The following is a 24606-nucleotide window of genomic DNA, read 5'->3' as shown; positions in this document are numbered from 1 at the left end:
GTAAAACCAGGCAGAACAGTGAAGAGACAACAGAAAACAAGCAGAGTAAAACCAGGCAGAACAGCCAAGAGACAACAGAAAACAAGCAGAGTAAAACCAGGCAGAACAGCCAAGAGACAACAGAAAACAAACAGGCAGAGCAGTGAAGAGACAACAGAAAACAAGCAGAGTAAAACCAGGCAGAGCAGTAAAGAGACAACAGAAAACAGAGTAAAACCAGGCAGAACAGTGAAGAGACAACAGAAAACAGAGTAAAACCAGGCAGAACAGTGAAGAGACAACAGAAAACAAGCAGAGTAAAACCAGGCAGAACAGTGAAGAGACAACAGAAAACAAGCAGAGTAAAACCAGGCAGAACAGCCAAGAGACAACAGAAAACAAACAGAGTAAAACCAGGCAGAACAGCCAAGAGACAACAGAAAACAAACAGGCAGAGCAGTGAAGAGACAACAGAAAACAAGCAGAGTAAAACCAGGCAGAACAGTGAAGAGACAACAGAAAACAAACAGAGTAAAACCAGGCAGAACAGTGAAGAGACAACAGAAAACAAGCAGAGTAAAACCAGGCAGAGCAGCCAAGAGACAACAGAAAACAAACAGAGTAAAACCAGGCAGAACACTGAAGAGACAACAGAAAACAAACAGAGTGAAACCAGGCAGAACAGCCAAGAGACAACAGAAAACAAACAGAGTAAAACCAGGCAGAACAGCCAAGAGACAACAGAAAACAAACAGGCAGAGCAGTGAAGAGACAACAGAAAACAAGCAGAGTAAAACCAGGCAGAGCAGTAAAGAGACAACAGAAAACAGAGTAAAACCAGGCAGAGCAGCCAAGAGACAACAGAAAACAAACAGAGTAAAACCAGGCAGAGCAGTGAAGAGACAACAGAAAACAAACAGAGTGAAACCAGGCAGAAAAGCCAAGAGACAACAGAAAACAAGCAGAGTAAAACCAGGCAGAACAGCCAAGAGACAACAGAAAACAAGCAGAGTAAAACCAGGCAGAACAGCCAAGAGACAACAGAAAACAAACAGAGTAAAACCAGGCAGAGCAGCCAAGAGACAACAGAAAACAAGCGGAGTAAAACCAAGCAGAGCAGTGAAGAGACAACAGAAAACAGAGTAAAACCAGGCAGAGCAGTGAAGAGACAACAGAAAACAGAGTAAAACCAGGCAGAACAGTGAAGAGACAACAGAAAACAAGCAGAGTAAAACCAGGCAGAACAGCCAAGAGACAACAGAAAACAAGCAGAGTAAAACCAGGCAGAACAGCCAAGAGACAACAGAAAACAAACAGGCAGAACAGTGAAGAGACAACAGAAAACAAGCAGAGTAAAACCAGGCAGAGCAGTAAAGAGACAACAGAAAACAGAGTAAAACCAGGCAGAACAGTGAAGAGACAACAGAAAACAGAGTAAAACCAGGCAGAACAGTGAAGAGACAACAGAAAACAAGCAGAGTAAAACCAGGCAGAACAGTGAAGAGACAACAGAAAACAAGCAGAGTAAAACCAGGCAGAACAGCCAAGAGACAACAGAAAACAAGCAGAGTAAAACCAGGCAGAACAGCCAAGAGACAACAGAAAACAAACAGGCAGAGCAGTGAAGAGACAACAGAAAACAAGCAGAGTAAAACCAGGCAGAGCAGTAAAGAGACAACAGAAAACAGAGTAAAACCAGGCAGAGCAGCCAAGAGACAACAGAAAACAAACAGAGTAAAACCAGGCAGAGCAGTGAAGAGACAACAGAAAACAAACAGAGTGAAACCAGGCAGAGCAGCCAAGAGACAACAGAAAACAAACAGAGTAAAACCAGGCAGAACAGCCAAGAGACAACAGAAAACAAACAGGCAGAGCAGTGAAGAGACAACAGAAAACAAGCAGAGTAAAACCAGGCAGAACAGTGAAGAGACAACAGAAAACAAGCAGAGTAAAACCAGGCAGAACAGCCAAGAGACAACAGAAAACAAACAGAGTAAAACCAGGCAGAACAGCCAAGAGACAACAGAAAACAAACAGGCAGAGCAGTGAAGAGACAACAGAAAACAAGCAGAGTAAAACCAGGCAGAACAGTGAAGAGACAACAGAAAACAAACAGAGTAAAACCAGGCAGAACAGTGAAGAGACAACAGAAAACAAGCAGAGTAAAACCAGGCAGAGCAGCCAAGAGACAACAGAAAACAAACAGAGTAAAACCAGGCAGAGCAGCCAAGAGACAACAGAAAACAAACAGGCAGAGCAGTGAAGAGACAACAGAAAACAAGCAGAGTAAAACCAGGCAGAGCAGTATAGAGACAACAGAAAACAGAGTAAAACCAGGCAGAGCAGCCAAGAGACAACAGAAAACAAACAGAGTAAAACCAGGCAGAGCAGTGAAGAGACAACAGAAAACAAACAGAGTGAAACCAGGCAGAAAAGCCAAGAGACAACAGAAAACAAGCAGAGTAAAACCAGGCAGAACAGCCAAGAGACAACAGAAAACAAGCAGAGTAAAACCAGGCAGAACAGCCAAGAGACAACAGAAAACAAACAGAGTAAAACCAGGCAGAGCAGCCAAGAGACAACAGAAAACAAGCAGAGTAGAACCAGGCAGAGCGGTGAAGAGACAACAGAAAACAAGCGGAGTAAAACCAAGCAGAGCAGTGAAGAGACAACAGAAAACAGAGTAAAACCAGGCAGAGCAGTGAAGAGACAACAGAAAACAGAGTAAAACCAGGCAGAACAGTGAAGAGACAACAGAAAACAAGCAGAGTAAAACCAGGCAGAACAGTGAAGAGACAACAGAAAACAAGCAGAGTAAAACCAGGCAGAACAGCCAAGAGACAACAGAAAACAAGCAGAGTAAAACCAGGCAGAACAGCCAAGAGACAACAGAAAACAAACAGGCAGAGCAGTGAAGAGACAACAGAAAACAAGCAGAGTAAAACCAGGCAGAGCAGTAAAGAGACAACAGAAAACAGAGTAAAACCAGGCAGAACAGTGAAGAGACAACAGAAAACAGAGTAAAACCAGGCAGAACAGTGAAGAGACAACAGAAAACAAGCAGAGTAAAACCAGGCAGAACAGTGAAGAGACAACAGAAAACAGAGTAAAACCAGGCAGAACAGTGAAGAGACAACAGAAAACAAACAGAGTGAAACCAGGCAGAACAGCCAAGAGACAACAGAAAACAGAGTAAAACCAGGCAGAACAGCCAAGAGACAACAGAAAACAAACAGGCAGAGCAGTGAAGAGACAACAGAAAACAAGCAGAGTAAAACCAGGCAGAACAGTGAAGAGACAACAGAAAACAAGCAGAGTAAAACCAGGCAGAACAGCCAAGAGACAACAGAAAACAAGCAGAGTAAAACCAGGCAGAACAGCCAAGAGACAACAGAAAACAAACAGGCAGAGCAGTGAAGAGACAACAGAAAACAAGCAGAGTAAAACCAGGCAGAGCAGTAAAGAGACAACAGAAAACAGAGTAAAACCAGGCAGAACAGTGAAGAGACAACAGAAAACAGAGTAAAACCAGGCAGAACAGCCAAGAGACAACAGAAAACAAACAGGCAGAGCAGTGAAGAGACAACAGAAAACAAGCAGAGTAAAACCAGGCAGAACAGTGAAGAGACAACAGAAAACAAACAGAGTAAAACCAGGCAGAACAGTGAAGAGACAACAGAAAACAAGCAGAGTAAAACCAGGCAGAGCAGCCAAGAGACAACAGAAAACAAACAGAGTAAAACCAGGCAGAACACTGAAGAGACAACAGAAAACAAACAGAGTGAAACCAGGCAGAACAGCCAAGAGACAACAGAAAACAAACAGAGTAAAACCAGGCAGAACAGCCAAGAGACAACAGAAAACAAACAGGCAGAGCAGTGAAGAGACAACAGAAAACAAGCAGAGTAAAACCAGGCAGAGCAGTAAAGAGACAACAGAAAACAGAGTAAAACCAGGCAGAGCAGCCAAGAGACAACAGAAAACAAACAGAGTAAAACCAGGCAGAGCAGTGAAGAGACAACAGAAAACAAACAGAGTGAAACCAGGCAGAAAAGCCAAGAGACAACAGAAAACAAGCAGAGTAAAACCAGGCAGAACAGCCAAGAGACAACAGAAAACAAGCAGAGTAAAACCAGGCAGAACAGCCAAGAGACAACAGAAAACAAACAGAGTAAAACCAGGCAGAGCAGCCAAGAGACAACAGAAAACAAGCGGAGTAAAACCAAGCAGAGCAGTGAAGAGACAACAGAAAACAGAGTAAAACCAGGCAGAGCAGTGAAGAGACAACAGAAAACAGAGTAAAACCAGGCAGAACAGTGAAGAGACAACAGAAAACAAGCAGAGTAAAACCAGGCAGAACAGCCAAGAGACAACAGAAAACAAGCAGAGTAAAACCAGGCAGAACAGCCAAGAGACAACAGAAAACAAACAGGCAGAACAGTGAAGAGACAACAGAAAACAAGCAGAGTAAAACCAGGCAGAGCAGTAAAGAGACAACAGAAAACAGAGTAAAACCAGGCAGAACAGTGAAGAGACAACAGAAAACAGAGTAAAACCAGGCAGAACAGTGAAGAGACAACAGAAAACAAGCAGAGTAAAACCAGGCAGAACAGTGAAGAGACAACAGAAAACAAGCAGAGTAAAACCAGGCAGAACAGCCAAGAGACAACAGAAAACAAGCAGAGTAAAACCAGGCAGAACAGCCAAGAGACAACAGAAAACAAACAGGCAGAGCAGTGAAGAGACAACAGAAAACAAGCAGAGTAAAACCAGGCAGAGCAGTAAAGAGACAACAGAAAACAGAGTAAAACCAGGCAGAGCAGCCAAGAGACAACAGAAAACAAACAGAGTAAAACCAGGCAGAGCAGTGAAGAGACAACAGAAAACAAACAGAGTGAAACCAGGCAGAGCAGCCAAGAGACAACAGAAAACAAACAGAGTAAAACCAGGCAGAACAGCCAAGAGACAACAGAAAACAAACAGGCAGAGCAGTGAAGAGACAACAGAAAACAAGCAGAGTAAAACCAGGCAGAACAGTGAAGAGACAACAGAAAACAAGCAGAGTAAAACCAGGCAGAACAGCCAAGAGACAACAGAAAACAAACAGAGTAAAACCAGGCAGAACAGCCAAGAGACAACAGAAAACAAACAGGCAGAGCAGTGAAGAGACAACAGAAAACAAGCAGAGTAAAACCAGGCAGAACAGTGAAGAGACAACAGAAAACAAACAGAGTAAAACCAGGCAGAACAGTGAAGAGACAACAGAAAACAAGCAGAGTAAAACCAGGCAGAGCAGCCAAGAGACAACAGAAAACAAACAGAGTAAAACCAGGCAGAGCAGCCAAGAGACAACAGAAAACAAACAGGCAGAGCAGTGAAGAGACAACAGAAAACAAGCAGAGTAAAACCAGGCAGAGCAGTATAGAGACAACAGAAAACAGAGTAAAACCAGGCAGAGCAGCCAAGAGACAACAGAAAACAAACAGAGTAAAACCAGGCAGAGCAGTGAAGAGACAACAGAAAACAAACAGAGTGAAACCAGGCAGAAAAGCCAAGAGACAACAGAAAACAAGCAGAGTAAAACCAGGCAGAACAGCCAAGAGACAACAGAAAACAAGCAGAGTAAAACCAGGCAGAACAGCCAAGAGACAACAGAAAACAAACAGAGTAAAACCAGGCAGAGCAGCCAAGAGACAACAGAAAACAAGCGGAGTAGAACCAGGCAGAGCGGTGAAGAGACAACAGAAAACAAGCGGAGTAAAACCAAGCAGAGCAGTGAAGAGACAACAGAAAACAGAGTAAAACCAGGCAGAGCAGTGAAGAGACAACAGAAAACAGAGTAAAACCAGGCAGAACAGTGAAGAGACAACAGAAAACAAGCAGAGTAAAACCAGGCAGAACAGCCAAGAGACAACAGAAAACAAGCAGAGTAAAACCAGGCAGAACAGCCAAGAGACAACAGAAAACAAACAGGCAGAGCAGTGAAGAGACAACAGAAAACAAGCAGAGTAAAACCAGGCAGAGCAGTAAAGAGACAACAGAAAACAGAGTAAAACCAGGCAGAACAGTGAAGAGACAACAGAAAACAGAGTAAAACCAGGCAGAACAGTGAAGAGACAACAGAAAACAAGCAGAGTAAAACCAGGCAGAACAGTGAAGAGACAACAGAAAACAAGCAGAGTAAAACCAGGCAGAACAGCCAAGAGACAACAGAAAACAAGCAGAGTAAAACCAGGCAGAACAGCCAAGAGACAACAGAAAACAAACAGGCAGAGCAGTGAAGAGACAACAGAAAACAAGCAGAGTAAAACCAGGCAGAGCAGTAAAGAGACAACAGAAAACAGAGTAAAACCAGGCAGAGCAGCCAAGAGACAACAGAAAACAAACAGAGTAAAACCAGGCAGAGCAGTGAAGAGACAACAGAAAACAAACAGAGTGAAACCAGGCAGAGCAGCCAAGAGACAACAGAAAACAAGCAGAGTAAAACCAGGCAGAACAGCCAAGAGACAACAGAAAACAAGCTGAGTAAAACCAGGCAGAGCAGCCAAGAGACAACAGAAAACAAGCAGAGTAAAACCAGGCAGAGCGGTGAAGAGACAACAGAAAACAAGCGGAGTAAAACCAGGCAGAGCAGTGAAGAGACAACAGAAAACAGAGTAAAACCAGGCAGAACAGCCAAGAGACAACAGAAAACAGAGTAAAACCAGGCAGAACAGCCAAGAGACAACAGAAAACAAACAGAGTAAAACCAGGCAGAACAGCCAAGAGACAACAGAAAACAAACAGAGTAAAACCAGGCAGAACCGTGAAGAGACAACAGAAAACAGAGTAAAACCAGGCAGAACAGTGAAGAGACAACAGAAAACAAGCAGAGTAAAACCAGGCAGAGCAGCCAAGAGACAACAGAAAACAAACAGAGTAAAACCAGGCAGAGCAGTGAAGTGACAACAGAAAACAAAGAGGGTAAAACCAGGCAGAACAGTGAAGAGTCAACAGAAAACAGAGTAAAACCAGGCAGAACAGTGAAGAGACAACAGAAAACAAGCAGAGTAAAACCAGGCAGAACAGCCAAGAGACAACAGAAAACAAACAGGCAGAGCAGTGAAGAGACAACAGAAAACAAGCAGAGTAAAACCAGGCAGAGCAGCCAAGAGACAACAGAAAACAAACAGAGTAAAACCAGGCAGAGCAGTGAAGAGACAACAGAAAACAAACAGAGTGAAACCAGGCAGAACAGCCAAGAGACAACAGAAAACAAGCAGAGTAAAACCAGGCAGAACAGCCAAGAGACAACAGAAAACAAGCAGAGTAAAACCAGGCAGAACAGCCAAGAGACAACAGAAAACAAGCAGAGTAAAACCAGGCAGAGCGGTGAAGAGACAACAGAAAACAAGCGGAGTAAAACCAGGCAGAGCAGTGAAGAGACAACAGAAAACAAACAGTGAAACCAGGCAGAACAGTGAAGAGACAACAGAAAATAAACAGTGTAAAACCAGGCAGAGCAGTGAAGAGACAACAGAAAACAGAGTAAAACCAGGCAGAGCAGCCAAGAGACAACAGAAAACAAACAGAGTAAAACCAGGCAGAACACTGAAGAGACAACAGAAAACAAACAGAGTGAAACCAGGCAGAGCAGCCAAGAGACAACAGAAAACAAACAGTGAAACCAGGCAGAACAGTGAAGAGACAACAGAAAATAAACAGTGTAAAACCAGGCAGAACAGTGAAGAGACAACAGAAAACAAGCAGAGTAAAACCAGGCAGAGCAGTGAAGAGACAACAGAAAACAAGCAGAGTAAAACCAGGCAGAGCAGCCAAGAGACAACAGAAAACAAATAGAGTAAAACCAGGCAGAGCAGCCAAGAGACAACAGAAAACAAACAGTGAAACCAGGCAGAACAGTGAAGAGACAACAGAAAACAAACAGAGTGAAACCAGGCAGAACAGAGAAAAGACAACAGAAAACAGAGTAAAACCAGGCAGAACAGTGAAGAGAGAACAGAAAACAAACAGAGTAAAACCAGGCAGAACACTGAAGAGACAACAGAAAACAAACAGAGTGAAACCAGGCAGAGCAGCCAAGAGACAACAGAAAACAAACAGTGAAACCAGGCAGAACAGTGAAGAGACAACAGAAAACAAACAGGGTAAAACCAGGCAGAACAGTGAAGAGACAACAGAAAAGGGACAGAGTAAAACCAGGCAGAACAGTGAAGAGACAACAGAAAACAAACAGGGTAAAACCAGGCAGAACAGTGAAGAGACAACAGAAAACAAACAGGGTAAAACCAGGCAGAGCAGTGAAGAGACAACAGAAAACAAACAGAGTGAAACCAGGCAGAACAGTGAACACGCTAAATACTTCTGAAAATCAAACAAGAGTGACAGCATGAAGAGTCAGAGGCAGTATAACACAAGTCATGTCCCGTCCTGGTCACTGTTGTTGATGAGGTGGAAGACCAGTCTGGTTGATGAGGGTGTTGCACCGGGCGCTCCTCCTCCTACTGCCACTGGAGGAGCCACTGATACATGGAACCAGGCTGGTGGTCTACGACTGGTGCCTTCCAGGATTTCCCAGAAACTGTTTTCCTCCACGACCATCACCCCACAGTGCATAGTGGCTGCAGCAGGATTGGGACTCAACAACACCGAGGCCGTAGCTCAGCTGCTCAACATGAGGTCTCCATGAGGTCTCCATGAGGTCTCCACGAGGTCTCCATGAGGTCTCCAGGAGGTCTCCGTGAGGTCTCCACGAGGTCTCCACGAGGTCTCCACGAGGTCTCCATGAGGTCTACATGCCACACAAGAGACCTTTTTTGACAGCTAAGAAGTAAAAACTGTCTAAAGGAGAGCTGAGGATGATGGGGGCCTCCAACAAGGGAGCAAAGCGTTCACCCCCCCCCCCCCAGAACTTGGGCTGGTAGTGTGCTTAGTGGGAGTTGGTGAAGATTTGGTCTTCTTCTTATTTTATTTGTTATGTACATTGTGTAAACACAACATCCATTGCACGTTGTGCGTCTTGGGAGAGGGATCCCTCCTCTGTTGCTCTCCCTGAGGCTTCTTCCTACTGTTTCTCCCTGTTAAAGGGTTTTTTATGGAGTTGTCCCTCATTCAATGCGGGGGTCTAAGGACAGGATGTTGTGTTGCTGCAAACCCCCTGAGGTGATTTTGTGTTTGTTATGTTAGGCTATTTTATTTTGAAATTGTGTTTTTTACAAATACTTGTTTAGACTACTCAGTGTTTTTTGTTTTTCCCTGAAACTGGTTTTTGTATGACTGGATTATAAAGAGATAATTGTGTTTGGGTGTAAACTGTTGGACTGTTGGATTGTAGCGTATTTGGAATAAATGTACCTTTTGAAAATCAAAATTTCTCTCTCTCTCTCTGTCTCTCTCTGTCTCTCTCTCTCTCTCTGTCTCTCTCTCTGTCTCTCTCTATCTCTCTGTCTCTCTCTATCTCTCTGTCTCTCTCTCTGTCTCTCTCTCTGTTTCTATCTCTCTCTCTGTTTCTATCTCTCTGTCTCTCTCTCTCTCTCTGTCTCTCTGTCTCTCTCTCTGTCTCTCTCTATCTCTCTGTCTCTCTCTATCTCTCTGTCTCTCTCTCTGTCTCTCTCTCTGTCTCTCTGTCTCTCTCTCTGTCTCTCTCTCTGTCTCTCTCTATCTCTCTGTCTCTCTCTATCTCTCTGTCTCTCTCTCTGTCTCTCTCTCTGTTTCTATCTCTCTCTCTGTTTCTATCTCTCTGTCTCTCTCTCTCTCTCTGTCTCTCTGTCTCTCTCTCTGTCTCTCTCTATCTCTCTGTCTCTCTCTATCTCTCTGTCTCTCTCTCTGTCTCTCTCTCTGTCTCTCTGTCTCTCTCTCTGTCTCTCTGTCTCTCTCTATCTCTCTGTCTCTCTCTCTGTCTCTCTCTCTCCCTCTCTCTCTCTCTCTCTCTCTCTCTCTCTCTCTCATAGTTCCCGGTAGTCAGGTGTCTGATTCTGCAAACTCTTCTCTGATAGGTAGATATGAACAGAAAGGTTCTAAGCTCCACCCCTCAGGTACATATCTTTTACTCACCTGTACAGAATCACCCATCCATGTGTACACACACACGTGTACACACACACACACACACACACACGTGTACACACACACACACACACACACGTGTACACACACACACACACACGTGTACACACACACACACACACGTGTACACACACACACACACACACACTTGACACCGTAACAATCTAAGGATGCTGTGCGTGTGTGCGTGTGTGCGTGTGTGCGTGTGTGTAGGATTACAGTACCAGCGTAGTGATCTGGACCAGGAGCAGAACGACCACTATGCATCCATCAGTTTGCCCAATGACTCCACCCACAACAACCACAGCCAGACAGACTCCGCCCACAGGCAGCACCTTCCTCCACATGGCCCCGCCCACCCCCACGAGCCACCCCCACGAAGCGAAGACCTTCATGGTGAGTCGGGTTTCATCACTTAACCTTGTGAGTGGAAAAACATCCGGTTCACTGTTGACCTTTCACCCCATGAAGATATTCACAAACCAAAAGGCGGATCACAAATTAAAGCCTGTGTTCATTCTGGTTTCTACTTGACCCTGACACAGATCAGTAGAAACACATCAGTGGAAACACACCAGTAGAAACACATCAGTAGAAACAGATCAGTGGAAAAACATTAGTAGAAACAGGTCAGTAGAAACACATCAGTGGAAACACATCGGTAGAAACAGGTCAGTAGAAACACATCAGTAGAAACACATCAGTGGAAACACATCAGTGGAAACAGGTCAGTAGAAACACATCAGTAGAAACAGGTCAGTAGAAACACATCAGTGGAAACACATCAGTAGAAACAAGTCAGTAGAAACACATCAGTGGAAACACATCCGTAGAAACAGGTCAGTAGAAACACATCAGTGGAAACAGGTCAGTAGAAACAGGTCAGTAGAAACACATCAGTGGAAACACATCAGTAGAAACAGGTCAGTAGAAACACATAAGTGGAAACACATCAGTAGAAACACATCAGTAGAAACAGGTCAGTAGAAACACATCAGTAGAAACAGGTCAGTAGAAACACATCAGTAGAAACAGGTAGGTAGAAACACATCAGTGGAAACAGGTCAGTAGAAACACATCAGTGGAAACACATCAGTAGAAACAGGTCAGTAGAAACACATCAGTAGAAACAGGTCAGTAGAAACACATCAATGGAAACAGGTCAGTAGAAAACATCAGTAGAAACAGGTCAGTAGAAACACATCAGTAGAAACACATCAGGGGAAAAACCAGGCAGAACAGTGAAGAGACAACAGCAAACAGAGTAAATCCAGGCAGAACAGTGAAGAGACAACGGAACACAAACAGAGTAAAACCAGGCAGATTAGCGAAGAGACAACAGAAAACAAACAGAGTAAAACCAGGCAGAGCAGTGAAGAGACAACAGAAAACAAACAGAGTGAAACCAGGCAGAGCAGCCAAGAGACAACAGAAAACAAACAGTGAAACCAGGCAGAACAGTGAAGAGACAACAGAAAACAAACAGAGTAAAACCAGGCAGAACAGTGAAGAGACAACAGAAAACAAACAGAGTAAAACCAGGCAGAACAGTGAAGAGACAACAGAAAACAGAGTCAAACCAGGCAGAGCAGTGAAAAGACAACAGAAAACAAACAGAGTAAAACCAGGCAGAACAGTGAAGAGACAACAGAACACAAACAGAGTGAAACCAGGCAGAACAGTGAAGAGACAACAGAAAACAGAGTAAAACCAGGCGGCACATTGAAGAGACAACAGAAAACAAACAGAGTGAAACCAGGCAGAACAGTGAAGAGACAACAGAAAACAAACAGGGTAAAACCAGGCAGAGCAGTGAAAAGACAACAGAAAACAGAGTAAAACCAGGCAGAGCAGTGAAGTGACAACAGAAAACAAAGAGGGTAAAACCAGGCAGAACAGTGAAGAGACAACAGAAAACAAACAGAGTGAAACCAGGCAGAACAGAGAAAAGACAACAGAAAACAGAGGGTAAAACCAGGCAGAACAGTGAAGAGTCAACAGAAAACAGAGTAAAACCAGGCAGAGCAGCCAAGAGACAACAGAACACAAACAGAGTGAAACCAGGCAGAACAGTGAAGAGACAACAGAACACAGAGTGAAACCAGGCGGAAAAGTGAAGAGACAACAGAAAACAAAGAGGGTAAAACCAGGCAGAACAGTGAAGAGACAACAGAAAACAAACAGGGAAACCAGGCAGAACAGTGAAGAGACAACAGAAAACAAACAGAGTAAAACCAGGCAGAATATCCAAGAGATAACAGAAAAGGAACAGAGTAAAACCAGGCAGAACAGTGAAGAGACAACAGAAAACAAACAGGATAAAACCAGGCAGAACAGTGAAGAGTCAACAGAAAACAGAGTAAAACCAGGCAGAACAGTGAAGAGACAACTAATAGGGTAAAACCAGACAGAGCAGTGAAAAGACAACAGAAAACAAACAGAGTAAAACCAGGCAGAGCAGTGAAGAGACAACAGAAAACAAACAGAGTAAAACCAGGCAGAGCAGTGAAAAGACAACAGAAAACAAACAGAGTAAAACCAGGCAGAGCAGTGAAGAGACAACAGAAAACAAACAGGGTAAAACCAGGCAGAGCAGTGAAAAGACAACAGAAAACAAACAGAGTAAAACCAGGCAGAACAGTGAAGAGACAACAGAAAACAAACAAGGTAAAACCAGGCAGAGCAGTGAAAAGACAACAGAAAACAAACAGAGTAAAACCAGGCAGAGCAGTGAAGAGACAACAGAAAACAGAGTAAAACCAGGCAGAGCAGTGAACAGACAACAGAAAACAGAGTAAAACCAGGCAGAACAGTGAAGAGACAACAGAAAACAAACAGAGTAAAACCAGGCGGAACAGTGAAGAGACAACATAAAACAGAGTAAAACCAGGCTGAACAGTGAAGAGACAACAGAACACAAACAGAGTAAAACCAGGCAGAACAGCCAAGAGACAACAGAAAACAAACAGAGTAAAACCAGGCAGAGCAGCCAAGAGACAACAGAAAACACACAGAGTAAAACCAGGCAGAGCAGCCAAGAGACAACAGAACACAAACAGAGTAAAACCAGGCAGAACAGTGAAGAGACAACAGAAAACAGAGTAAAACCAGGCAGAACAGTGAAGAGACAACAGAAAACAAACAGGGTAAAACCAGGCAGAACAGTGAAGAGACAACAGAAAACAAACAGAGTAAAACCAGGCAGAACAGTGAAGAGACAACAGACCACAAACAGAGTGAAACCAGGCAGAACAGAGAAAAGACAACAGAAAACAGAGGGTAAAACCAGGCAGAACAGTGAAGAGTCAACAGAAAACAGAGTAAAACCAGGCAGAGCAGCCAAGAGACAACAGAACACAAACAGAGTGAAACCAGGCAGAACAGTGAAGAGACAACAGAACACAGAGTGAAACCAGGCGGAACAGTGAAGAGACAACAGAAAACAAACAGGGTAAAACCAGGCAGAACAGTGAAGAGACAACAGAAAACAAACAGGGAAACCAGGCAGAACAGTGAAGAGACAACAGAAAACAAACAGAGTAAAACCAGGCAGAATATCCAAGAGATAACAGAAAAGGAACAGAGTAAAACCAGGCAGAACAGTGAAGAGACAACAGAAAACAAACAGGATAAAACCAGGCAGAACAGTGAAGAGTCAACAGAAAACAAACAGAGTAAAACCAGGCAGAACAGTGAAGAGACAACTAATAGGGTAAAACCAGACAGAGCAGTGAAAAGACAACAGAAAACAAACAGAGTAAAACCAGGCAGAGCAGTGAAGAGACAACAGAAAACAAACAGGGTAAAACCAGGCAGAGCAGTGAAAAGACAACAGAAAACAAACAGAGTAAAACCAGGCAGAACAGTGAAGAGACAACAGAAAACAAACAAGGTAAAACCAGGCAGAGCAGTGAAAAGACAACAGAAAACAAACAGAGTAAAACCAGGCAGAGCAGTGAAGAGACAACAGAAAACAGAGTAAAACCAGGCAGAGCAGTGAACAGACAACAGAAAACAGAGTAAAACCAGGCAGAACAGTGAAGAGACAACAGAAAACAAACAGAGTAAAACCAGGCGGAACAGTGAAGAGACAACATAAAACAGAGTAAAACCAGGCTGAACAGTGAAGAGACAACAGAACACAAACAGAGTAAAACCAGGCAGAACAGCCAAGAGACAACAGAAAACAAACAGAGTGATACCAGGCGGAACAGCCAAGAGACAACAGAAAACACACAGAGTAAAACCAGGCAGAGCAGCCAAGAGACAACAGAACACAAACAGAGTAAAACCAGGCAGAACAGTGAAGAGACAACAGAAAACAGAGTAAAACCAGGCAGAACAGTGAAGAGACAACAGAAAACAAACAGGGTAAAACCAGGCAGAACAGTGAAGAGACAACAGAAAACAAACAGAGTAAAACCAGGCAGAACAGTGAAGAGACAACAGACCACAAACAGAGTGAAACCAGGCAGAACAGAGAAAAGACAACAGAAAACAGAGGGTAAAACCAGGCAGAACAGTGAAGAGTCAACAGAAAACAGAGTAAAACCAGGCAGAGCAGCCAAGAGACAACAGAACACAAACAGAGTGAAACCAGGCAGAACAGTGAAGAGACAACAGAACACAGAGTGAAACCAGGCGGAACAGTGAAGAGACAACAGAAAACAAACAGGGTAAAACCAGGCAGAACAGTGAAGAGACAACAGAAAACAAACAGGGAAACCAGGCAGAACAGTGAAGAGACAACAGAAAACAAACAGAGTAAAACCAGGCAGAATATCCAAGAGATAACAGAAAAGGAACAGAGTAAAACCAGGCAGAACAGTGAAGAGACAACAGAAAACAAACAGAGTAAAACCAGGCAGAGTAGTGAAGAGACAACAGAAAACAAAGAGGGTAAAACCAGACAGAGCAGTGAAAAGACAACAGAAAACAAACAGAGTAAAACCAGGCAGAGCAGTGAAGAGACAACAGAAAACAAACAGGGTAAAACCAGGCAGAGCAGTGAAAAGACAACAGAAAACAGAGTAAAACCAGGCAGAACAGTGAAGAGACAACAGAAAACAAACAGAGTAAAACCAGGCAGAGCAGTGAAGAGACAACAGAAAACAAACAGAGTGAAACCAGGCAGAGCAGCCAAGAGACAACAGAAAACAAACAGAGTGAAACCAGGCAGAGCAGCCAAGAGACAACAGAACACAAACAGAGTAAAACCAGGCAGAACAGTGAAGAGACAACAGAAAACAGAGTAAAACCAGGCAGAACAGTGAAGAGACAACAGAAAACAAACAGGGTAAAACCAGGCAGAACAGTGAAGAGACAACAGAAAACAAACAGAGTAAAACCAGGCAGAACAGTGAAGAGACAACAGACCACAAACAGAGTGAAACCAGGCAGAGCAGTGAAGTGACAACAGAAAACAAAGAGGGTAAAACCAGGCAGAACAGTGAAGAGACAACTAACAGGGTAAAACCAGACAGAGCAGTGAAAAGACAAAAGAAAACAAACAGGATAAAACCAGGCAGAACAGTGAAGAGACAACAGAAAACAAACAGAGTAAAACCAGGCAGAACAGCCAAGAGACAACAGAAAACAAACAGAGTAAAACCAGGCAGAGCAGTGAAAAGACAACAGAAAACAAACAGTAAAACCAGGCAGAGCAGCCAAGAGACAACAGAAAACAAACAGAGTCAAACCAGGCAGAACAGTGAAGAGACAACAGAACACAAACAGAGTGAAACCAGGCAGAACAGTGAAGAGACAACAGAAAACAAACAGAGTAAAACCAGACGGAACAGTGAAGAGACAACAGAAAACAAACAGAGTGAAACCAGGCAGAACAGAGAAAAGACAACAGAAAACAAACAGGGTAAAACCAGGCAGAACAGTGAACAGACAACAGAAAACAGACAGAGTAAAACCAGGCGGAACAGCGAAGAGACAACAGAAAACGAACAGAGTGAAACCAGGCAGTACAGTGAAGAGACAACAGAAAACAAACAGGGTAAAACCAGGCAGAGCAGTGAAAAGACAACAGAAAACAAACAGAGTAAAACCAGGCAGAGCAGTGAAGAGACAACAGAAAACAAAGAGGGTAAAACCAGGCAGAACAGTGAAGAGACAACAGAAAACAAACAGAGTAAAACCAGGCAGAGCAGCCAAGAGACAACAGAAAACAAACAGAGTAAAACCAGGCAGAACAGTGAAGAGACAACAGAAAACAAACAGAGTGAAACCAGGCAGAACAGAGAAAAGACAACAGAAAACAAACAGAGTAAAACCAGGCGGAACAGTGAACAGACAACAGAAAACAAACAGGGTAAAACCAGGCAGAACAGTGAACAGACAACAGAAAACAGACAGAGTAAAACCACGCGGAACAGCCAAGAGACAACAGAAAACAAAGAGTAAAAGCAGGCAGAGCAGTGAAAAGACAACAGAAAACAAACAGAGTAAAACCAGGCAGAGCAGCCAAGAGACAACAGAAAACAAACAGAGTAAAACCAGGCAGAACAGTGAAGAGACATCAGAAAACAGAGTAAAACCAGGCAGAACAGTGAAGAGACAACAGAAAACAAACAGAGTAAAACCAGGCAGAGCAGCCAAGAGACAACAGAAAACAAACAGAGTAAAACCAGGCAGAACAGTGAAGAGACATCAGAAAACAGAGTAAAACCAGGCAGAACAGTGAAGAGACAACAGAAAACAAACAGAGTGAAACCAGGCAGAGCAGCCAAGAGACAACAGATAACAAACAGATTAAAACCAGGCAGAATGTCCAAGAGATAACAGAAAAGGGACAGAGTAAAACCAGGCAGAACAGTGAAGAGACAACAGAAAACAAACAGGGTAAAACCAGGCAGAACAGTGAAGAGACAACTAACAGGGTAAAACCAGACAGAGCAGTGAAAAGACAAAAGAAAACAAACAGGATAAAACCAGGCAGAACAGTGAAGAGACAACAGAAAACAAACAGAGTAAAACCAGGCAGAACAGCCAAGAGACAACAGAAAACAAACAGAGTAAAACCAGGCAGAGCAGTGAAAAGACAACAGAAAACAAACAGTAAAACCAGGCAGAGCAGCCAAGAGACAACAGAAAACAAACAGAGTAAAACCAGGCAGAACAGTGAAGAGACAACAGAACACAAACAGAGTGAAACCAGGCAGAACAGTGAAGAGACAACAGAAAACAAACAGAGTAAAACCAGACGGAACAGTGAAGAGACAACAGAAAACAAACAGAGTGAAACCAGGCAGAACAGTGAAGATACAACAGAAAACAAACAGGGTAAAACCAGGCAGAGCAGTGAAAAGACAACAGAAAACAAACAGAGTAAAACCAGGCAGAGTAGTGAAGAGACAACAGAAAACAAAGAGGGTAAAACCAGGCAGAACAGTGAAGAGACAACAGAAAACAAACAGAGTAAAACCAGGCAGAACAGTGAAGAGACAACAGAAAACAAACAGAGTAAAACCAGGCAGAACAGTGAAGATACAACAGAAAACAAACAGAGTGAAACCAGGCAGAACAGAGAAAAGACAACAGAAAACAAACAGAGTAAAACCAGGCGGAACAGTGAACAGACAACAGAAAACAAACAGGGTAAAACCAGGCAGAACAGTGAACAGACAACAGAAAACAGACAGAGTAAAACCACGCGGAACAGCCAAGAGACAACAGAAAACAAAGAGTAAAAGCAGGCAGAGCAGTGAAAAGACAACAGAAAACAAACAGAGTAAAACCAGGCAGAGCAGCCAAGAGACAACAGAAAACAAACAGAGTAAAACCAGGCAGAACAGTGAAGAGACAACAGAAAACAGTAAAACCAGGCAGAACAGTGAAGAGACAACAGAAAACAAACAGAATAAAACCAGGCAGAGCAGCCAAGAGACAACAGAAAACAAACAGTGAAACCAGGCAGAACAGTGAAGAGACAACAGAATCAAACAGAGTAAAACCAGGCAGAACAGTGAAGAGACAACAGAAAACAAACAGAGTGAAACCAGGCAGAGCAGCCAAGAGACAACAGAAAACAAACAGAGTAAAACCAGGCAGAACAGTGAAGAGACAACAGAAAACAAACAGAGTAAAACCAGGCAGAACAGTGAAGATACAACAGAAAACAAACAGAGTGAAACCAGGCAGAACAGTGAAGATACAACAGAAAACAAACAGAGTGAAACCAGGCAGAACAGTGAAGAGACAACAGAAAACAAACAGAGTGAAACCAGGCAGAACAGAGAAAAGACAACAGAAAACAAACAGAGTAAAACCAGGCAGAACAGTGAAGAGACAACAGAAAACAAACAGAGTAAAACCAGGCAGAACAGTGAAGAGACAACAGAAAACAGTAAAACCAGGCAGAACAGTGAAGATACAACAGAAAACAAACAGAGTAAAACCAGGCAGAACAGTGAAGATACAACAGAAAACAAACAGAGTGAAACCAGGCAGAACAGAGAAAAGACAACAGAAAACAAACAGAGTAAAACCAGGCGGAACAGTGAACAGACAACAGAAAACAAACAGGGTAAAACCAGGCAGAACAGTGAACAGACAACAGAAAACAGACAGAGTAAAACCAGGCAGAGCAGCCAAGAGACAACAGAAAACAAACAGGGTAAAACCAGGCAGAACAGTGAAGAGACAACAGAAAACAGACAGAGTAAAACCACGCGGAACAGCCAAGAGACAACAGAAAACAAAGAGTAAAAGCAGGCAGAGCAGTGAAAAGACAACAGAAAACAAACAGAGTAAAACCAGGCAGAGCAGCCAAGAGACAACAGAAAACAAACAGAGTAAAACCAGGCAGAACAGTGAAGAGACAACAGAAAACAGTAAAACCAGGCAGAACAGTGAAGAGACAACAGAAAACAAACAGAATAAAACCAGGCAGAGCAGCCAAGAGACAACAGAAAACAAACAGTGAAACCAGGCAGAACAGTGAAGAGACAACAGAATCAAACAGAGTAAAACCAGGCAGAACAGTGAAGAGACAACAGAAAACAAACAGAGTGAAACCAGGCAGAGCAGCCAAGAGACAACAGAAAACAAACAGAGTAAAACCAGGCAGAATGTCCAAGAGATAACAGAAAAGGGACAGAGTAAAACCAGGCAGAACAGTGAAGAGACAACAGAAAACAAACAGGGTAAAACCAGGCAGAACAGTGAAGAGACAACTCACAGGGTAAAACCAGGCAGAGCAGTGAAAAGACAACAGAAAACAAACAGGATAAAACCAGGCAGAGCAGTGAAAAGACAACAGAAAACAAACAGTAAAACCAGGCAGAGCAGCCAAGAGACAACAGAAAACAAACAGAGTAAAACCAGGCAGAACAGTGAAGAGACAACAGAAAACAAATAGAGTAAAACCAGGCAGAGCAGCCAAGAGACAACAGAAAACAAACAGAGTAAAACCAGGCAGAACAGTGAAGAGACAACAGAAAACAAACAGAGTGAAACCAGGCAGAACAGAGAAAAGACAACAGAAAACAAACAGAGTAAAACCAGGCGGAACAGTGAACAGACAACAGAAAACAAACAGGGTAAAACCAGGCAGAACAGTGAACAGACAACAGAAAACAGACAGAGTAAAACCACGCGGAACAGCCAAGAGACAACAGAAAACAAAGAGTAAAAGCAGGCAGAGCAGTGAAAAGACAACAGAAAACAAACAGAGTAAAACCAGGCAGAGCAGCCAAGAGACAACAGAAAACAAACAGAGTAAAACCAGGCAGAACAGTGAAGAGACATCAGAAAACAGAGTAAAACCAGGCAGAACAGTGAAGAGACAACAGAAAACAAACAGAGTAAAACCAGGCAGAGCAGCCAAGAGACAACAGAAAACAAACAGAGTAAAACCAGGCAGAACAGTGAAGAGACATCAGAAAACAGAGTAAAACCAGGCAGAACAGTGAAGAGACAACAGAAAACAAACAGAGTGAAACCAGGCAGAGCAGCCAAGAGACAACAGAAAACAAACAGATTAAAACCAGGCAGAATGTCCAAGAGATAACAGAAAAGGGACAGAGTAAAACCAGGCAGAACAGTGAAGAGACAACAGAAAACAAACAGGGTAAAACCAGGCAGAACAGTGAAGAGACAACTAACAGGGTAAAACCAGACAGAGCAGTGAAAAGACAAAAGAAAACAAACAGGATAAAACCAGGCAGAACAGTGAAGAGACAACAGAAAACAAACAGAGTAAAACCAGGCAGAACAGCCAAGAGACAACAGAAAACAAACAGAGTAAAACCAGGCAGAGCAGTGAAAAGACAACAGAAAACAAACAGTAAAACCAGGCAGAGCAGCCAAGAGACAACAGAAAACAAACAGAGTAAAACCAGGCAGAACAGTGAAGAGACAACAGAACACAAACAGAGTGAAACCAGGCAGAACAGTGAAGAGACAACAGAAAACAAACAGAGTAAAACCAGACGGAACAGTGAAGAGACAACAGAAAACAAACAGAGTGAAACCAGGCAGAACAGTGAAGATACAACAGAAAACAAACAGGGTAAAACCAGGCAGAGCAGTGAAAAGACAACAGAAAACAAACAGAGTAAAACCAGGCAGAGTAGTGAAGAGACAACAGAAAACAAAGAGGGTAAAACCAGGCAGAACAGTGAAGAGACAACAGAAAACAAACAGAGTAAAACCAGGCAGAACAGTGAAGAGACAACAGAAAACAAACAGAGTAAAACCAGGCAGAACAGTGAAGATACAACAGAAAACAAACAGAGTGAAACCAGGCAGAACAGAGAAAAGACAACAGAAAACAAACAGAGTAAAACCAGGCGGAACAGTGAACAGACAACAGAAAACAAACAGGGTAAAACCAGGCAGAACAGTGAACAGACAACAGAAAACAGACAGAGTAAAACCAGGCAGAGCAGCCAAGAGACAACAGAAAACAAACAGGGTAAAACCAGGCAGAACAGTGAAGAGACAACAGAAAACAGACAGAGTAAAACCACGCGGAACAGCCAAGAGACAACAGAAAACAAAGAGTAAAAGCAGGCAGAGCAGTGAAAAGACAACAGAAAACAAACAGAGTAAAACCAGGCAGAGCAGCCAAGAGACAACAGAAAACAAACAGAGTAAAACCAGGCAGAACAGTGAAGAGACAACAGAAAACAGTAAAACCAGGCAGAACAGTGAAGAGACAACAGAAAACAAACAGAATAAAACCAGGCAGAGCAGCCAAGAGACAACAGAAAACAAACAGTGAAACCAGGCAGAACAGTGAAGAGACAACAGAATCAAACAGAGTAAAACCAGGCAGAACAGTGAAGAGACAACAGAAAACAAACAGAGTGAAACCAGGCAGAGCAGCCAAGAGACAACAGAAAACAAACAGAGTAAAACCAGGCAGAATGTCCAAGAGATAACAGAAAAGGGACAGAGTAAAACCAGGCAGAACAGTGAAGAGACAACAGAAAACAAACAGGGTAAAACCAGGCAGAACAGTGAAGAGACAACTCACAGGGTAAAACCAGGCAGAGCAGTGAAAAGACAACAGAAAACAAACAGGATAAAACCAGGCAGAGCAGTGAAAAGACAACAGAAAACAAACAGTAAAACCAGGCAGAGCAGCCAAGAGACAACAGAAAACAAACAGAGTAAAACCAGGCAGAACAGTGAAGAGACAACAGAAAACAAATAGAGTAAAACCAGGCGGAACAGCGAAGAGACAACAGAAAACGAACAGAGTGAAACCAGGCAGTACAGTGAAGAGACAACAGAAAACAAACAGGGTAAAACCAGGCAGAGCAGTGAAAAGACAACAGAAAACAAACAGAGTAAAACCAGGCAGAGCAGTGAAGAGACAACAGAAAACAAAGAGGGTAAAACCAGGCAGAACAGTGAAGAGACAACAGAAAACAAACAGAGTAAAACCAGGCAGAGCAGCCAAGAGACAACAGAAAACAAACAGAGTAAAACCAGGCAGAACAGTGAAGAGACAACAGAAAACAAACAGAGTGAAACCAGGCAGAACAGAGAAAAGACAACAGAAAACAAACAGAGTAAAACCAGGCGGAACAGTGAACAGACAACAGAAAACAAACAGGGTAAAACCAGGCAGAACAGTGAAGAGACAACAGAAAACAAACAGAGTAAAACCAGGCAGAGCAGCCAAGAGACAACAGAAAACAAACAGAGTAAAACCAGGCGGAACAGCCAAGAGACAACAGAAAACAAAGAGTAAAACCAGGCAGAGCAGTGAAAAGACAACAGAAAACAAACAGAGTAAAACCAGGCAGAGCAGCCAAGAGACAACAGAAAACAAACAGAGTAAAACCAGGCAGAACAGTGAAGAGACATCAGAAAACAGAGTAAAACCAGGCAGAACAGTGAAGAGACAACAGAAAACAAACAGAGTAAAACCAGGCAGAGCAGCCAAGAGACAACAGAAAACAAACAGAGTAAAACCAGGCAGAACAGTGAAGAGACATCAGAAAACAGAGTAAAACCAGGCAGAACAGTGAAGAGACAACAGAAAACAAACAGAGTGAAACCAGGCAGAGCAGCCAAGAGACAACAGAAAACAAACAGATTAAAACCAGGCAGAATGTCCAAGAGATAACAGAAAAGGGACAGAGTAAAACCAGGCAGAACAGTGAAGAGACAACAGAAAACAAACAGGGTAAAACCAGGCAGAACAGTGAAGAGACAACTCACAGGGTAAAACCAGACAGAGCAGTGAAAAGACAACAGAAAACAAACAGGATAAAACCAGGCAGAACAGTGAAGAGTCAACAGAAAAAAACAGCGTAAAACCAGGCAGAACAGTGAAGAGTCAACAGAAAACAAACAGGGTAAAACCAGGCAGAGCAGTGAAGAGACAACAGAAAACAAACAGAGTGAAACCAGGCAGAACAGTGAAGAGACAACAGAAAACAAACAGGGTAAAACCAGGCAGAACAGTGAAGAGACAACAGAAAAGGGACAGAGTCCAGATTACACCGACAAAACTGAACCACCCTCAGAGGGAAAAGTCTAAAAAGGAATACATGAATGTTGAAATAGAAGCACAACATGAACAGGCAATGTCATCAAACACTACAGGTGGAGCTGCAGAAGGCGTAGTGTTGAGTATCAAACACTAGAGGTGGAGTTGAAGAAAACATAGTGTTGAGCATCAAACACTACAGGTGGAGTTGCAGAAGGCGTAGTGTTGAGCATCAAACTCTACAGGTGGAGTTGCAGAAGGTGTAGTGTTGAGCATCAAACACTACAGGTGGAGTTGCAGAAGGCGTAGTGTTGAGCATCAAACTCTACAGGTGGAGTTGCAGAAGGTGTAGTGTTGAGCATCAAACTCTACAGGTGGAGTTGCAGAAGGCGTAGTGTTGAGCATCAAACTCTACAGGTGGAGTTGCAGAAGGTGTAGTGTTGAGCATCAAACTCTACAGGTGGAGTTGCAGAAGGCGTAGTGTTGAGCATCAAACGCTACAGGTGGCGTTGCAGAAGGCGTAGTGTTGAGCATCAAACTCTACAGGTGGAGTTGCAGAAGGTGTAGTGTTGAGCATCAAACACTACAGGTGGAGTTGCAGAAGGCGTAGTGTTGAGCATCTAACACTACAGGTGGAGTTGCAGAAGGCGTAGTGTTGAGCATCAAACTCTACAGGTGGAGTTGCAGAAGGCGTAGTGTTGAGCATCAAACTCTACAGGTGGAGTTGAAGAAGGCGTAGTGTTGAGCATCAAACACTACAGGTGGAATTGCAGAAGGCGTAGTGTTGAGCATCAAACTCTACAGGTGGAGTTGAAGAAGGCGTAGTGTTGAGCATCGAACACTACAGGTGGAGTTGCAGAAGGCGTAGTGTTGAGCATCAAACTCTACAGGTGGAGTTGAAGAAGGCGTAGTGTTGAGCATCAAACACTAAAGGTGGAGTTGCAGAAGGCGTAGTGTTGAGCATCAAACTCTACAGGTGGAGTTGAAGAAGGCGTAGTGTTGAGCATCTAACACTACAGGTGGAGTTGCAGAAGGTGTAGTGTTGAGCATCAAACACTACAGGTGGAGTTACAGAAGGCGTAGTGTTGAGCATCAAACACTACAGGTGGAGCTGCAGAAGGCATAGTGTTGAGTATCAAACACTACAGGTGGAGTTGCAGAAGGCGTAGTGTTGAGCATCAAACTCTACAGGTGGAGTTGCAGAAGGTGTAGTGTTGAGCATCAAACTCTACAGGTGGAGTTGAAGAAGGCGTAGTGTTGAGCATCAAACACTACAGGTGGAGTTGCAGAAGGTCTAGTGTTGAGCATCAAACTCTACAGGTGGAGTTGCAGAAGGTGTAGTGTTGAGCATCAAACTCTACAGGTGGAGTTGCAGAAGGTGTAGTGTTGAGCATCAAACTCTACAGGTGGAGTTGCAGAAGGTGTAGTGTGGAGCATCAAACTCTACAGGTGGAGTTGCAGAAGGTGTAGTGTGGAGCATCAAACTACAGGTGGAGTTGCAGAAGGTGTAGTGTGGAGCATCAAACTCTACAGGTGGAGTTGCAGAAGGTGTAGTGTGGAGCATCAAACTCTACAGGTGGAGTTGCAGAAGGTGTAGAGTGGAG

At 43.4% G+C, this 24606-nt stretch overlaps 1 protein-coding gene across 6 annotated transcripts in view; it reads left to right on the top strand.

The window, feature by feature from the left end:
• The window catches only part of LOC130122856 (multimerin-2-like), a 220075-nt gene that overhangs the window by 79928 nt on the left and 115541 nt on the right, over positions 1–24606 (top strand). For 4 of the 6 annotated variants that reach the window (XM_056291904.1, XM_056291902.1, XM_056291901.1 and 1 more), the window contains 2 exons: positions 9930–10013; positions 10258–10440. In XM_056291904.1, coding sequence (XP_056147879.1) covers positions 9930–10013; positions 10258–10440 — 267 coding nt within the window. The remainder of the gene's footprint in view (positions 1–9929; positions 10014–10257; positions 10441–24606) is intronic. The other 2 variants (XM_056291903.1, XM_056291905.1) reach the window with 2 other exon arrangements.

This window comes from Lampris incognitus, chromosome 13, assembly GCF_029633865.1.
Source record: "Lampris incognitus isolate fLamInc1 chromosome 13, fLamInc1.hap2, whole genome shotgun sequence".
Lineage (NCBI taxonomy): Eukaryota > Metazoa > Chordata > Actinopteri > Lampriformes > Lampridae > Lampris > Lampris incognitus.
This window is presented reverse-complemented; position numbering and strand designations above follow the sequence as displayed.